We start from the raw sequence: 17475 nt of genomic DNA on the forward strand, positions 1-17475 counted from the left end.
ATATTTCTAATTTACCCCTCTTGAGTGGACAACAAATTTTAAGACATGCAACAATATAAAAATATACCAAGAGGCAAGGACCTCGTTTATGGTTGGAAGTTATTAGATTGACGTGATACAGATAACAAAGGAAAAAGGTTGCGAAATAACACTCAATGACTGAATGGCATCTCACTTAAGACAACAAGTCAAACCATGCAGGCAAGAGCATAAAGAAACCTCCATGAACTTAGTATACACCCATAAGGGGTGCAGATCCAAACTACCAATTTTCAACAAATCATTAAAGTGGGAGTTAGCTGGGTGTGTTGTTTTCAGCTGCCATCTGAAGACAGAGCTCTTAGAAAACTGCCTTCTCTCTTTGCTTCCCCACCCCCTCTCACTCACACACTACCCTTCAGAAGTCCAAAAGGAACAGCACAGCCTGAATTGCAAGCGGTTTTAGACACTAGGTGGTTGTCTTCCCCGCTGCACAGAATGGGATTTTTCTGAAAGGAGCAGTGTGGGCTTAATGAAGCTATTCATCATAATTAACATCATAATCAACCACCCGACACATTTCCGGGGGGGCATTGTTTTGCAGGTGTTATCTCAGAGGAACAGCCCCTTGTTGCCTACAAGCTTCTCTAGGAACCCAAACCTATGCACTTTTTTGCAGAAGCAAGTCCTAAGGTATGAACTGCAGGTGACTGCAGCATTAAGGCACAGAACATAGAGATAACACACTTAGAAGACAGCAGTTCAAACATGTGATTGCATGAGATGAACCCAGAGCTTGATTTTGTTATTTATTTTTTAAGCTGTGCTGGTGCTTAAACCTCCTTGCAAATAAGATTGCATCCTTGTGATGCTGCAATGTGCCAGAGGTCCATCCCATTGTAGCTCGGACTAGGTTCCTCATTGCAGTGGCAGAACACACTTCCCACTGAAGTTAGAAAGGCTCTGATTTAACAGGTTGCTAACTTTAATTTCTCAGGGTTTTTTTATAAGCTACAGCAGAATTATAAGTTTACTCAAGAGCAGTTAAGAGCAGTCATCTATTTTATTTACAGGTGGGTTTTTTTGTATACTGCTATAGTATTATTGTGATGTTCAGCATTTTATAAAAAGTTGTGATAAATAAATAAAATCAGACCTGGCAAGACTTGCAAGGTCCCACCATGAGCAGAATGGAATGCCACTTACATGCAATGGAATGTCTCCTGCATTCCATGCCCTCTCCCTCGCCCCCCCCCCCCGCCACACTCTCAAGATCTGGCCATGAGATACTTGGTTCTGCCCCAAAGCTTCAAATTGTGGTGCATCACAAATGAAGGACTGTACTCAACAAGCATGCTTCGGAGGCTCTCTAGTGACGTGGTTCAGAACCAGATATGGGCACTGAAATTGCCCCAGCTCTAAATAAGTTCCATCAGAATTAATGCATTTTCCAGTGCAACATTTTTCTTCAACCTTTCTTCAACAGTTATCACCGTTGGGAGTGCTTTTGCAAAGATGCTATTGGAGGCATATTGTAACAGAAACGCAATTTCAAAACGGGCAGCCCATTTGTATTCCACCCCTCCAGGAAAAAGATATCCACGCACAAAAGTCATCTCTTATCTGCCTCATGCACATTTCCTGGAGAAACAGGTAAGAAGAATGTCACATTCGACACCAGTCCCCAATCCTGTGCAATTTCTAACCTGAGTCCACCTCTTCTTGTTTCAACTCACTGTGAGAATATTTCCCAGGACACATTTTATACCTTTTTGGGGGTGGGTGGAGGGAAGATATCTATTTTACAAGTATAGACAAAATGTGAATATAGCATATAGCAAACAACTAGTGCCATCTTGTGGCCACACTGTCCTGTGGTGCTATAGGCAACTTCATATGCCAAGAGAAAAAGAATTTTCCTTTTCCATAGGGGTAAATGCTGACAGAAGACTTAATCTGAAACTCCTTGCAGAGAATGTGCCCCTATCAAACACTGTTTCCAGTATATAAACACACTGAGGGTTGTCCGACATATTATACTTTTTTTGACGATACACAAAATACGTGCACACAAGGACTGCATTTTTCTAGACACACATTACTATAGGCATGTATGCTAGGAAGCTAGTATGTCTCGCAGCAACCTGCCACAGAGGTATTCGGAGATGAAAACATGCTTGCCACCATGCAATCAGTGAAGTAGCCTTAATTCAACAGGTATGACAAGGCATAGGCAATCTCGGCCCTTCAGATGTTTTGGCACTACAACTCCCATCATCCCTAGCTGACAGGACCAGTGGTCAGGGATGATGGGAATTGTAGTCCCAAAACATCTGGAGGGCCGAGTTTGCCTATGCCTGGGTATGACACTCAGCAACTGCGCAGGGCAGGTGTGAAGAACCTTTGGCCCTCCAGATGTTGATGAACTCCAACATCAGCCCCAGGAAGCATAGCCAATAACTAGGAATGATGGGAGTTCTACTTCAGCAACATCTGAAGAGTCAAAGGCTTGTCACACCTGGCATAGGGTTACAGTGATCCATTAGTTCCAAGCAGCTCAGACGCAGAAGATTAGAAGAGACGTTGCACTGATAAAACAGCAAGGTAAGGTAAAGGTAAAGGTACCCCTGCCCATAAGGGCCAGTCTTGACAGACTCTAGGGTTGTGCGCTCATCTCACTCTATAGGCCGGGAGCCAGCGCTGTCCGCAGACACTTCCGGGTCACGTGGCCAGCGTGACAAGCTGCATCTGGCGAGCCAGCGCAGCACACGAAACACCGTTTACCTTCCCGCTGGTAAGCGGTCCCTATTTATCTACTTGCACCCAGGGGTGCTTTCGAACTGCTAGGTTGGCAGGTGCTGGGACCGAACGACGGGAGCGCACCCCACTGCGGGGATTCGAACCGCCGACCATGTGATCGGCAAGTCCTAGGCGCTGAGGTTTTACCCACAGCACCACCCGCGTCCCCTCTATACTAAAAAACACGATACTAAAACTCTGTACTAGTTGGCATGATTCACAGTAACAACATAAACCAAATATAGAAAACGCTGCCCTCCCCCCCCCCCCCGAGCATCTCACCGTTTGTAGGCCGAGTGGTCATTCTTCACACTGCACTTCATATTTTTCAGCTCATCCAAAACAGCAAACATGTTGATAAACTTTCCAAGAGTGATCAGATATGCTTCAGACACAAAGTCCTTCCTCCTTTCGGCATGACACAAACGCTTCACCTCTCCACAGAATCTTTCGATTGCATTTCTCTGTTGAGAAAAGCAAATCTCTGTGTTGTTGTTTAAAGTAAGAGTGCTACCCACAGGTTGTAGTGATCAGATTTGTCCATACACTGCTAGTACACAAAATGACTCTCCACGTGAACCATTCATTAAGTAATAAATACCACACATAACTACCATGGAACAGACAAGGTAGGCAAGGAAGGAAGAATGCTGGGAAAAACAGCAATCATGGAAAGCACTGGGGAAGAAGAACAACCATCAAGTTAGCAACCGATATTCGTTTACCTGAAAGTACATAAAATTCATCAGTTTTGTGACCTCTGGCTCCAGCACTTCCACTGTTTTTTCATAAATTTCCACTCTGTTTGGCTGCTCATTACATTTCACCTGAAAAGGGGAGGGCAGAATTTGTCAGATTATATACTCTTCATACACATCTTCCTCACCTAGTTATAAAAAAAATTATTTATTTAATTTATATGCCGCCCTACACCCAGAGGACCCAGGGCAGTTCACAGAAGAAAACTTCCGCACACAAAAATATCTATGTCAAAACATGCAAGCTACACTATGTCACATAACACACCTTCTTATTGAGCACTTGATTCAATAACTATTCTACCAAATGCAACACACTTGAGTCAAGCGCTGGAAAGGCTTGTCTAGTAGTTCAATAACAGGTTGGTGGTATCTCTTACAAAGATCGAGAGGGGGTGAGTAGAGTTTCACATTGATTCTGCCTCTAGTACTACTAAAATAGAGGAAGATCATCTCCAATGTCAGCACCTGCCCTCTTTCCACTGTACAGCACTTCCTCATTAATTTTCTAACGTTGTCCTCTATTGCAGTAAAAAATATGTGTGCTGCAAGAACGAGAAAGCATCCAAGATAAAGATGGGAAGTGGTTCCTGTACACTGAGACATGCGCACACACCCTACAGGCAGGTAGACAGGTGCTGAGAAGGCAGCTGTCCCAGGAACCAGCTGTATGGAATGGGAGACACAACACATTTGTAATAAGCCAAAATGATAGAACTAAAGAGTCCATGTTGCTCCATTACCTGAGGAATGGCTCTTGAGCAGCTTCTCCATGTATACAGCATGACAGCATATTCTTGCCCTTCTTCCAACATTTCGTTCTATCGTAAAAATAAAAGCTGTTATTTCGACGAAGAAGATGCAGAGGCAAACACAAAGGGAAGTTTACTGGAGCCAACAGTGATGTAGAGAAAGAAATAAAACATCTGCCTGGCATCTCAGAAGTGATAAGCTAAAAGCTTTCATCAGAACACTGTCCAAAATTTTGCTTTGACTATTTCTCCAGCTCTGAACATCGCCAACTGGGAATTCTAAGCCCTGGTTTTTCCAAGTAATTGTGCTTAGGAACATAGCCAAATCTTTCGCTTTCAACAATAACGGTTACGGCTTCAACAAATCACTGAATGAATCATATCCCCTAACAAACGGTGGAAGAAAAAGGTTATTGGGATGCTTAATTGGTATGTGCCCAATACTAAACTCTCACATTTGAGCAGAATCATAGAACAGTCTAACTGCAGAAACATAGGGTGCAGTGTTATTTATACCAGTTCAGGCTGTTAGTCCATCGAGCCAACTGCCTCCTATGACTCGCAGTGGCTCTTTAGGGTCCTACACAAAGGGTCTTTCACATTGCTTGCTACCCAATCCTTTCAAAACTGGAGATACCAGGGACTGAGCCTCAGAACTTCCACATGCAAATCATTTGCTCTGTCACAAAACATGGCCCCTCCCTTAAAGACAAAAAACCTGGGACCTCTAGCATCCTAAATGAGAATCGTGCATCCTCGACCAACCTTCCCTAGCCTGGTGTCTTCCATGTGTTTTTGGACGACAACATCCATCCGCTCTAGCCATCAAAGCCTTCTCCTTTAAATTGTAAAAAGGAAGGCTAAGCAGCAAAACTTGCCAATCCAGTATATAACTAAGGAATACTGTAACACCAGGTGGCTTATTTTAGCAGAATCAAGGATCACTTGAGACAGTCTACATCAGCATTTCTCAGATTTTTTTTGAGTTAACTCCATCCCCTTTAAGCTTCCTCTATATTCTGGTGCCTCCTCCTATAACTTACATTTACAGAACTTCTAATGAACTTTTTAAAAATTTGTTGGACCTAAATAATCACAATGCTACAAACTGAGAAAATACACATACACACACACAAAATAAAAGAATGAAATTAAGCCAAAGTTTCTACCACAGAACAGGTGAAAGTACTAAAAATTATCCAGAACACATGCAGAATATACACATAGAGTTTAACACTATTTAAAAAAAACACACATGAATTTTCCAGGTTGAAAGAAACATACTAACATAATTTCCCATTTCCTTCTAATGTAATCAGATCCTGACAAGAGGAAATTGTTCAGTTTTTACCATGCTACCCTTCCCTCACTTGCCCGTATTTTTTATGTTGTTGCTGTAAAAAAGGAAGGAAGGAAAAACACAATAAAAATATTTACCATATTAGAATGAACAGTTGCCTGTTCGATGTATCTTGCAATGCCTGTGACAAATGCATTCCTGTCTTCAAAATTGGTGTTGAAATTTGGCTGCATGAAAAGAAATAGACACCAAAATGATCAAAGGTCTTGAAGAAGTTTATTCAAGTGGTGGTCTTAAACTGGTCAACAAATATTTCATTTTGCAGATGCCATACCTGATAAAGCAAGGATGATGGAGGGGGCTCAATGCATGGTTGTTGGTCTGGCAATGGCAATTCTTCCAAGAGATCTACATTGGACAAAGCGTCCTCCAAGGTAACTTGGGCAGTCATTTTGGTTCTATAAAGAGAAAACATAACTTTAAACAACTGGCAAAATCCATAATAGGTAGAGATCACCTGCAGCATGCTGTAGACCAGGAATGGTTAATCTTTTTCAGGCTAAGGGCCATTTTGACCCATGGGCCCAGCCGTCAAGGAACAGCATGTAAAAGCGGGCACAGCAAAAGCAGTTGTGGCCAGATGGATGAAACCACTTCATTTCCTTTAAGCCCAACAAATCTGAGGAGGATCTTTGTGGTGGTACAAATGGTTTCTGCCATCACAGTATCACAGCACAGTAGGCAATAAAAGAAAATTGAAATGAATTTTGTTTTTTTAAATTAAGACATGGAAAAAATGGGGGAGGGGCACAAAAAAACATTTTGGCATCACAACAGCTGCACTGTTCAGGGGCAGAAAAACCCTCTCAGAGAGTTCAGATCCTGCAGGATAGGCACCCCCCCCCCCAATATTCTGGACATAAAGGTGTCTGGTGTGTGCAAAAAAAGGAAATAATGGGATCCAATTCCTTTTGGGTTTAAGCATTAGCCTGGAAGCCACAGGCAAAGAGCAATTCTTTGCCAGCAAGTGAGTAGGTTGGTGGAGAACGATGAAGCACTCCGTCTCTCCTCTGTATTGAGCATGAAACCGTGTGAGATACTATAGGAATGTAGCCCCATCTTCCACAGCCAGCACAGAAATACAGGCCTCCTCCCTTCCTCTGCCAGCCTTCAGGAGTCTCGTAAAACAAATAACCAAATAAATAATATGCAGCATAGTGGCTCCTGTGGGCATATTTACAAGACTGTCCTTGTGTTCGTATTTCACAGAGAACAGTCAACGTGACATAACTTCGGCCTATCACACTCATAAAGAACGACCGAGATGTGAGGAGTACCACATCCTGGGGAGCTTTCACTCATAAGTTTACCACATGTAAGAAACGTTCGGAAGAAACATTCACCAAAGATGACAAGTGAAAGCCATAACATTAGGAAAACAATTGAAAGGTTCTTGCTTTGTCTATCTCAAGGAAGGGGACAACTCTTCTCAAAGCCACACCCTTAGAAGTGATGCTCCTCACTATAAATGTATCATTACACAGCCTCTTGCTTCCTTGAAAGGAGGCTGGAGAGGGGTTTATAGGAGAATAAAACCCAGTAGCCCCTCTGACCTTGACCCACTGTGTCCCCCAGAAGATTATTCATGAGCGAATGTGGTCCCTGGGCCGAAAAATGTTCCCCATCCCTGGTCCAGCTAAAAGAACCCAGTATTTAAGTTCTAGGTGACTAGAAGTCTGCTTCCAAGTCACCTCCTTTGACCTGGAAATGCAGATGTGGTGGGATCTGCTGCAGTTCCTCATTTATTGTTATTCTTAGAATTGGTAGTGACCACAAAGGTCATCTAATCCAATCCCCTTCTGATGCAAGGAGACGCATTGCTACATAATTTCTATCTCATTGCTGAATCCTGGAACTGCAAAGGGATTCTCAAGTTAAGTTCTAGAACTCAACTTAAAACCTTCTACAATTTCCACATCATGGCTTCTTGCCTATTATATTGCCAAACTGTGCATGATGAATTATTTCTTATGCCTCTTGCAATGACAAACCTAGCAACATGATTTCTACTTTACTACAGTGGTACCTCGGGTTACAAACACCTCGGGTTACAAACACTTTGGGTTACAGACTCCGCTAACCCAGAAGTAGTACCTCAGGTTAAGAACTTTACCTCAGGATGAGAACAGAAATTGTGCGGCGGCAGCGGGAGGCCCCTTTAGCTAAAGTGGTACCTCTGGTTAAGAACAGTTTCAGGTTAAGTACGGACCTCCAGAATGAATTAAGTTCTTAACCTGAGGTACCACTGTATAGCCTCTACAGCATCCTTTCATCGCCAGCATTCAATATGTGCCATTATACCTTGACATGACTCTTCAGCTCTGTCACTGAGTAAGCAGGGCTAAATTTAGTCAGCCGGGTTACTGCCAACCTACAAACTGCATAAACTCACTAATTTAGAAATAGTGACTCACTTTGAAATGGTTTGCCTGTACTTGTGCCTACATACTGGAAGAAAAACAAAGGACAACCCCACTCATAGAAAAACAGCACCTATTCATCATCAACGTCATAAACTCTCAATATATGTGCAAATTCAGCCAGTAAGAACTATTGTTGTTGTTTCATTGGCAAGAGGCTAACCAGTACCCTGGCTATTTCCTATATTAGAACAAATTCAATTTTAATTCAACAGGCAAAATTTTAACTCACCAAGCAACTTTTCTAAGCTTGGGTGTTGCTTTCAGGTAAATACTGAGAAATTCAAATTTTAATCTTGTAAGCATTTTTAGGGCACAATTGTCCGTGACCGCCCTGGCCCCATTTTTAAAACAGGGATGAAAAAACAAAACACACTGTAATCCAGTAACTGCTTGGGAGAGAGAGAGATATCAGAATGAATACATGTGTGCATACTCAGCATTCCATTCTGTGCTTCAATTTCAAACTCCAGATCAAACTCTCTCCATTATTTTTCAATGATGGTTAAGGAAAGTTGTGAGGAAACTACACTGGGGTTATCAATACAGTTTGAGATCACCAACTAAAGACTGATATAACCAACTAAACTTGGTACGCATGTTTCCATCATAGTTCTCTACTTGAAGTTCAATGACCAGTTTGAGCCCTGCTCCCTTTTCTAATGGCAAAGTGGAAATGGCCCAAGATACATGTTGTTATAAATATCTGAAGCAAAGCCTCTCAAATATTGTGCTGTCCTTGACTTCAAGGGACCAAATCTGCTTCAAAGTAATTTACAGCTCAACCCTAACCATATCTACTTATAAAGTTGTCCTATGGGATTCAATGAATCTTACTCTGGTAAATGGGGTTAGGATTGCAGCTTTCACTGGATTATCAATTGGTTTTAAAGTCAATTTATTCTTGCATGCCTCATTTAAACATAGTCAGAAGCATGTCTTGTATTACTAAGACCACTATGGATTTTCTCTTTGGTTTGTCTGGGCACATAGACTGGAAGTGGGGTGAATGGAACAAACCTTTTGTAGTTTCTCTTCAAGAGATGTGCATACATCTTACACTTCCTTATTTTAACTCTAAGCAAGCAAGAAAAATCAGCATTTGACTGATAGAGAAACAACAGGAAGAGCACTCATCAGCACAAAATACTGTGATTCAAAAAAAGAAAGAAATCAGCAGATTGTCACATAGCTACGCCTTGTCTACACTGCAAGCCTATTCAGTATTTTTTAGCTTATTCAGGATTCTAAGCTGTGGATGGATGAGGCAAAGTGTACCCCTCCAGGCCCAGCACAGAAACACAAGAAAGTGCAGAAAGGAGGGACAGGGTACTTTCCCCCTACTCTAGCATGCAACAAAACTGCGAATATAATTCACAAATAGTTCAACTCAAGGCTGTAGAATGTTCTTCCTGGAGATGGCTCCATCACTGCCCACCTTCCACTGAAAACGTGATTATTCTGGAGGGCTTTTTATTTATTTTATTTAATATTTGTTACTGTGGCCTTTTGGCTGTGATGTTTTAATCATCATAAATTTTTTTATAGTTTTTTATTGTTGTAAACAAACCTGAAAAACGTTTAGTTGGGAAAGAAACGTTTCAAACAAATAAAAAGGCATCACAGAAGAATTCTGCAATAAGATTTGCCATGTACATACAAACATGTTGAGTTCTCTTCTGAAAGCACTTTTTTTTTTACTATAAACAAGTTCTCAAAGACCCTGAAAAAATTATTTCCACCATAATGAAGGCAATTATGGTCCCAACAAAGCTGAAATTTCTCAACAGAAACCAGCAAAGAAAACCTAAGAGCAAAAAGCCCTAATATGTGACAAGTAGCAGATCATCTGAACCATCAGAGGGTTGGACTTTGAGATTCCTTGCAACTCTGATTCTATAAAATAGCAGTCATGCAGCACAAAGTATATTTACAGCTGGCTAAAACCGGGCACATAACTTGCACATCTAAGATCTTTAGATGAAGATTCCTTTTTCACATGCAAATTTCATATGCAGCTTAAGAGAAGTCCAAAAAATAGCTACTCCGTGCATGAAGCACCATCTGCACAACTTCCTCTATTTCACTTCTGCTCAGAAAATTCCTACCCAAGGACAGATGCAGTGAATCCATTCAGAGAACCTTAGAATTACAGAGTTGGAATGTACTGGAAGAAACCAAGAGAAGTCTATGGATGCTTAGAGACAAAAAACTTGAGTGGCAGAAGGCGGAGGGGAACCCTGAGGAAAGTGAAAACTACAGTGTACACTGCAAAAACTGCATGTAATATTCCACTATTTTTTTCCTGGTGGGAAGTTTCCCTATCACTATTTTAGCCAACGTAGCGCTTTCCTGATGTTGCTAGAATACAACTCCCATCATCTTAAACCATTGGCCATGCTGGCTAAGGTTGATGAGAGGGCACCACATTAGCTATCCCTGATCTGAAGAGAACACAGGTGTGTACAGCACGTGCACACCTAAAAACTTCTTGTTTCTATATTAGTTAAAAGAGTCCATGTAACCTGCAACACATTCACTAGTCACATTATGTGTGTATATGTATGTGCATGCTTATCAGCTTCCTACAATCTATCACATTGGTTTTCACTTCTAATAAACAAATAAATGCTAAGTACTATGGTATCTGTATTATGCCAAAATACCTTATTCTTCCTTAAGTCATCTTGCAGCAATATCCAACCATGTTAAAAAGTGCAGGTAGATTGACATGAATGGATGCCCCACAAACAAGTGAGGGCATTGTGTTATTTAAGAGCTAGCCTACAGCCTAGAGTTGTGCAGACCTAAAAGTTTAGATCCCACTGAGAACTAGATCTTAGAAACACAAGTGCAGCTGGATGAGGCCCACGTTCCATTTAGTCCTGTTCTTACAGTGGTCAACCAGATGCCTATGGAAAGCCTGCAACCAAGGCATGTGCTGTCCCCAGCTGCAAGTTCCCAAATTCAGAGGCCTACTGCCTTCGCCAATGGAAAAACAGTCACTGAGTCATCTATAGCCCTGTCCTCTTAGTGTGACCACTCCAGGGAACTCCTTATGTGAATGGCAGGAAAACACAAGGTGTTCCTGGTAGTCACTTTCAGGAAGCTATAACGTATTCATGGCTATATGTTGGACCTTGAGGGATGGAAGACGAGAACATGACAAATCCTCCTGAATTCCCTTTTACAACAATGTCCCTTCCAAGCAACATGAGACTAAGCTCAGGTTCAATTTTTATATTCCAGTAGAGTATTTTCTTCAGCTCCTTTTTTGTCCAACTGCATTATCGGCATTTAACTGCAATACTTTGATTGTTCAATATTCTCTTGAGAATCCCTTGCAGTACAAAGGTGGACTTCCTTAATGAATAAAAAATACCATATTGTAAGAGCAGCCCTACTGAATCAGAGTGAAAGCCAGATGCTATTCTAGCATCTTGTTTTCCACAGCGGTGCATCCCATTTAAAAGCAAGAAAGTTCAAAACAGTTCTGGCAAGATTAGCAATTAAAACTAATGGGAGTACGCAAAAATGGCAAAACTTACCAGAAGAGTAAGAAACCAAGAAGAAAGACTTTTAAAAATAGAGTGGGGAAAACTTATTATCTGAAGATGCATTGTAAACAAATCAAAACATTAGCAGGACTGATATAAACATGTGCAGTAAGAGATAAACTAGGGAGAATTGGTAAAAAGATTTGAATTGGATATGCAGTAATAAAAATATATAAAATAAATAGCTGCAGAAAGGAGGGGAGGGAAGTCAAAGGGAATGTAAACTGGATCTGTAGATTTGTTTTAAAATATTTGTAAAATGTCTAAAAGAAAAAGAAATAAAAGCAAGAAAGTTAACTGGCATCCAAACAGATTCTTAAAACAGCAAAACATGAGCAGGTGAGAGTTAAGTGAATTTGTGTAGGATGTTAATTAGTTTGAACACAGGAATTATTGGCCTGTTCTTGATCTCCATTCCTGAATGACCATGTGAAAAATATGTGAAACACAATATCCTAAATATAGAAAACACTGGGAAGAGTAAAATTAAGAATAGAGCTAAACATAGCCAGCAGACATTATAAAATAATTTTGCATAATGCTGTGGCCAGAACATTAATGTAAATTATGTTCACTATCTGAAAACCCAACTAAAGGGTTCATAATGAGGTTAGTTATGCCTGAATGCTCTAACCCATCCCTAGAATTGAGGCTACTAAAATCAGCCTAAAATGCAACTATTCCAACTCCCCGTGTCATATTTCAGTGTTTTGCAAGTTCAACTTTTGTATTAGGGTAGTGAAATGTGAGTGCCTCTCAATGAAAGACACCGATTTTGGAACACCTGAAACCTACACTATATAAACTGCTTACTGCAGAAATTCAGAAAACTACAAGAGAAAGGCACACATTTCTGGAAAAGCCTGCCAGTCTTAGGCCTGGACACTATAAAACAAGTTCATTGTTTTTAATGATTAGTTGCTATTTAATGACTTCAGCTGCTATCCTCTATGCATGTTTATTCTGAAACAAGTCCCATTAACTTTGAGTAGGTCTGCAATGGATTAGTCAAACTCCACTACCTTGCAGATTAAGGGGTGTTTACCAAAGATTCACTTTCTCACTCTTTCAATGTACATATCCAAAGTCTCCTGCAAATTAGTCCCTTAGCAAGTTATGATACCTTCAAGTTTCTGCACGCTTTCTGTTAATATTCTCAAAATAGAGGACTGGTCTCTCTCTCTGGTCACCTAAGACCCACAAACGACTAACAAAACCTATGTGCTAGCAATTTGTCTGGGCTTCTTGACTATGCTGAAGAGACTTAAAACTCTGCATACTGTGCAGGCTATACGACTCCACAATGAAATTTATCTTAGGTCAAGTTGTGCAGGGCGAACATACCACCTTGAGCGTTTACCAAGCGATGCAGGGAGATCTTGCACGCATGTTAGGAGAGCTGGTGCGCGGAAGTGCTTTCCAAATTCCTGTTTTTACACCTTCCCCACGACCTTTTCAAGCTGCCCGAGGCCGCTGCTCACCACGGGCAGCAAAACGACACCCGCAAAAGCCCGCCACTGAACCGAGCCTTGCCCTCCCCAAGCCCAAACCCTCCCTGGGCTTCCTCCCTCACCCCCTTGGCTGCTCCGGCCCTCGGTCTCCTTCCAAAATGAGGCGAGGCAGAAACGGGGACGCTTCACAGGCAGCGAAACTTCCAAGGAAGTTTGGAACGAAGCGCCGAGGCCCGCCCCAAAATCCACGGGCAGAAACTGACGTCCGCCCCTCTGGTTAGGCCATATAGCGGGGGAAGGAGGGCTTGGGTCTTTTGCATACAGCCGAAGCTCTAAATGCCCGGCATTTTGTTGCAAGGGAGGCAAAGAGGAGCAGCTTAGCAGAGGGCAAGTTCCTCCCCGGGCGGATAAGGGCGCGCCTCAAGGAAAGTTTCTCTCGCGCAGCCTGCAAGGGCGAAAAAGGCCCGCGGCTTACCTCCGCTTGGAGCTCGCGGAGCCCCCGGCACTGCTCTCCCTGAGGAGCCGCTTCCCCCCTCGAGCGCGACGGCGAGAGGGTGCCTGTGCGTCGGCGGAGGGGTCCTCGCCAGGGCCGCTTTCCTTTTCCCAGGGCCGCACGAAGCAGGGAGTTTCCTGTCTGAGTCACTCAAACAAGGAAACCGTGCCAGGAAACACCCTTTCCTGCAGCTCCTCCCCCGTCCCGTCCCAAACCCGCAGCCATTCCTCTCCAAGGCAAAGCTACCCTGCTCGCTCGCCAGCCTCCGGCTCCTCCTTCCTCTCAGCCAGCCATTCTCCTCCCACATCTTGCTCACCCAGCCGTCGAAACGGGTCCGGTTTGCAAAGGGAACGAGGGAGGCTGGAGGCGGCGGGCGCTCAGCTCATACCCCGGATCGCTGTGAAGTTAGGCACCCCGCACAAAAACTGTTGAACGATTTTGGCTGCACGCATCGTGCCTTCTTTCATTGCAAGTTTAGAGATTTCATGGAACATACCCTTTCTAAATATCCTAGCGTCCTCTCATCCTAGCGTCCAGCTGAGGCAACTTCAGAACGATTCTTAAGGTCACAAACGTTCCGCCTGGAATTTATAGACCTATGAGGACAAACCGAGTACATCCTTTTTGTAAAGAGCAACGCCTATTTTATACCTCGGCTTGTGCTTTTAATAGTTTTTTTAAAAAAAAAAAATCTATCTACCCTCATAAAGCAATCTGGAACTAATTCATAAGGTAAAGGTAAAGGTACCCCTGCCCGTACGGGCCAGTCTTGACAGACTCTGGGGTTGTGCGCCCATCTCACTTAAGAGGCCAGGGCCAGCGCTGTCCGGAGACACTTCCGGGTCACGTGGCCAGCGTGACATCGCTGCTCTGGCGAGCCAGAGCCGCACACGGAAACGCCGTTTACCTTCCCGCTGGTAAGCGGTCCCTATTTATCTACTTGCACCCGGAGGTGCTTTCGAACTGCTAGGTTGGCAGGCGCTGGGACCGAGCAGCGGGAGCGCACCCCGCCGCAGGGATTCGAACCGCCGACCTTTCGATCGGCAAGTCCTAGGCGCTGAGGCTTTAACCCACAGCGCCATCTGCGTCCCAGGAACTAATTCATACGTTGGATCAAATTTGTTGTTGTTTAGGTGTCCGATTCTTTGTGACCCCATGGACCACAACACGCCAGGCACTCCTGTCTTCCACTGCCTCCCGCAGTTTGGTCAAACTCATGCTGGTAGCTTCGAGAACACTGTCCAACCATCTCGTCCTCTGTTGTCCCTTTCTCCTTGTGCCCTCCATCTTTCCCAACATCAGGGTCTTTTCCAGGGAGTCTTCTCTTCTCATGAGGTGGCCAAAGTATTGGAGCCTCAGCTTCACGATCTGTCCTTCCAGTGAGCACTCAGGGCTGATTTCCTTAAGAATGACTAGGTTTGATCTTCTTGCAGTCCATGGGACTCTCAAGAGTCTCCTCCAGCACCATAATTCAAAAGCATCAATTCTTCAGCGATCAGCCTTCTTTATGGTCCAGCTCTCACTTCCATACATCACTACTGGGAAAACCATAGCTTTAACTATACGGGCCTTTGTTGGCAAGGTGATGTCTCTGCTTTTTAAGATGCTGTCTAGGTTTGTCATTGCTTTTCTCCCAAGAAGCAGGCGTCTTTTAATTTTGTGGCTGCTGTCACCATCTGCAGTGATCATGGAGCCCAAGAAAGTAAAATCTTTCACTGCCTCCATTTCTTCCCCTTCTATTTGCCAGGAGGTGATGTGACCAGTGGCCATGGTTGGATCAAATAATACAGCTTTCAATCTTGAAGGGAAGAATCCTAAATCCTATCTGGGAATGAGAGCTGCATGGAGAATTGAGCCAAGGCTGCATCCTAGATCCTGTCATTCATGCTAGTCTGGACAAAAGTTGGTGGGTGGTTCTCTCTTTTGCTCTAGGTTGCCACAGCAAAAGGGCCTGGTGGGGCTCACTGGTAGTAGCTGGACTGGTTTTCAACCCAGCAAATCCCTTCCATGCCCTGTTCTGCCTTTCGCTACCTCACCCTCACACTTGGGTTTGGGAGAGGAGTGTCCTCTGGGTCCTACTGGCAGTAGCTTCAGCCCACCCACAATTTTGGTGGCCAAAGGGTCACATCCAAACTCTCCAGCACCACAGATTAGACTTGCTCTGTAAGGTCTGAAATGTGAAACAGCTTTTAAATAATCAGCTACAATACAGCAACATCAGCTGTAGCCCATTCAGAAGGAACTTTTTTTTTTTTAAAAAAAAAGGCCAGCCACATGATTTTATATGATTTAAAAGTTGTGCAGTCACCCCACCCCCCAAATGAAGCCACATTGTTAGCACTGTTCCGTATAATTTTCTTTCCACGCAAGCATTTATATCCCTAAAACTGTGATACACAGTCCCCAGGTTGCTGGAAGAAACCTGGCCAATCATTCCTTTTCTGGGTGCCTTTGGAAATGGTTCAGAAGCATCAGCTATTGCAGTAATCAACAACATGCTTCTTGAGAGGTGGAAACTAGTTCTCTCATATTTCACCTATTCTAGAACAGAATGTATACTCATTTCTTTCCAGCTCCAATTCAAGGCTTTGGATATCAAATCCCTAAAAGGAGCTTCTGAAGGAGACAGACATACACAAGTTAAAATATTCTAAAGACATCCTGATCCTGTTCTTCTCTTCTATAGAACCTCTGAAAGGAGCAGGCAATCCAGTCTAAATAAAGCATATTTTTTAGCCCCATTCTACTAGCTGAAGACTGTTTTCTTCAAGAGAACACCTGTTTTCATGTTGTCCATTCTTGCTCTGTTCATTATACTGATTTGGTTGTTTACTGGGATTATTAGATGCTTTCATTATTTTGAAATCTTATTAAAAACCAGGTTAAATATTCTGTTTTACAAACTGTCAATCTTACTGAGCCAGTGGGCACATTTTGAGAAAGTGCTGTGGATGCCACTCACAAAGTAGTTGGTATGAAGGTATAACATAATACAAAATGGTTGTTGTGAGAAAGAAGGAAATGGCATAACACAACATGACTCCATGAGGATGGCTTCACACAAAATTAGTAATAGTACAGTACTCTTCCCACCTCCAGACAACCTCATGCTTGTCATGGGAATCACCTATGCCTTGCTGCTCCTAATTATGCAGATCACATAATACAGTGGTACCTCGGGTTACATATGCTTCAGGTTACATACGCTTCAGGTTACAGACTCCGCTAACCCAGAAATAGTGCTTCAGGTTAAGAACTTTGCTTCAGGATTAGAACAGAAATCGGGCTCCAGTGGCGCAGCGGTAGCAGGAGGCCCCATTAGCTAAAGTGGTGCTTCAGGTTAAGAACAGTTTCAGGTTAAGAACAGACCTCCGGAATGAATTAAATACTTAACCCGAGGTACCACTGTATTAATTCTTACCCAGACAATACTGTTACTGTCTAATAGTAAGAGAGAAATCCCCACTACCACAAAAAATATTCAAGTGGGTCAAACCACACATGTCTCTCACGCACACTCATGCACTTCTCACATTCAAGCCACACATACATATTTCACTCTCTCTGCCCAGGTGTATCTCTGTCACAGACCACAAATACAAACAGACCAGAAGTCTTCTTTCTCTCTGTTTGTGTTTCAACATGCATCTCTCTCTCTCTATCTCTCTCTCTCTCTCTCTCTCTCTCTCTCTCTCTCTCTCTCACACACACACACACAAATACTTGAGCACCCCCCTCCTCAAAGTTTTTTTTTTTTAAAGCCTTAAAAAGAAAATATACAAGAGCCACTGCGGGCAATCCCTGTAGCACATAAATAAAATAAATAGCACTTACTAAAGTTGGTAAAGAGTTGTGTTCTCAACTAGTCACAGTGTCAATTTTTTTTATTTTATTTTTTTTAGCAAG

The 17475-nt window shown here is 42.9% G+C and overlaps 1 protein-coding gene across 2 annotated transcripts in view; it reads right to left on the reverse strand.

Moving 5' to 3' along the window:
* The window catches only part of CYFIP1 (cytoplasmic FMR1 interacting protein 1), a 58392-nt gene extending 44525 nt beyond the window's left edge, over positions 1-13867 (reverse strand). For both annotated transcript variants that reach the window (XM_083734187.1, XM_083734188.1), the window contains exons 1-6: positions 13552-13867; positions 5923-6046; positions 5726-5815; positions 4280-4357; positions 3504-3605; positions 3061-3242 (exon numbers count right to left, since the gene is read on the reverse strand). In XM_083734187.1, the coding sequence (XP_083590313.1) occupies positions 3061-3242; positions 3504-3605; positions 4280-4357; positions 5726-5815; positions 5923-6039 (569 nt within the window). In that variant the 5' untranslated portion in view covers positions 6040-6046; positions 13552-13867. The remainder of the gene's footprint in view (positions 1-3060; positions 3243-3503; positions 3606-4279; positions 4358-5725; positions 5816-5922; positions 6047-13551) is intronic.
* Positions 13868-17475: the final 3608 nt, after the last annotated feature.

This window comes from Podarcis gaigeae (genome assembly GCF_964106915.1).
Source record: "Podarcis gaigeae genome assembly, chromosome: 4".
NCBI classification, from domain to species: domain Eukaryota; kingdom Metazoa; phylum Chordata; class Lepidosauria; order Squamata; family Lacertidae; genus Podarcis; species Podarcis gaigeae.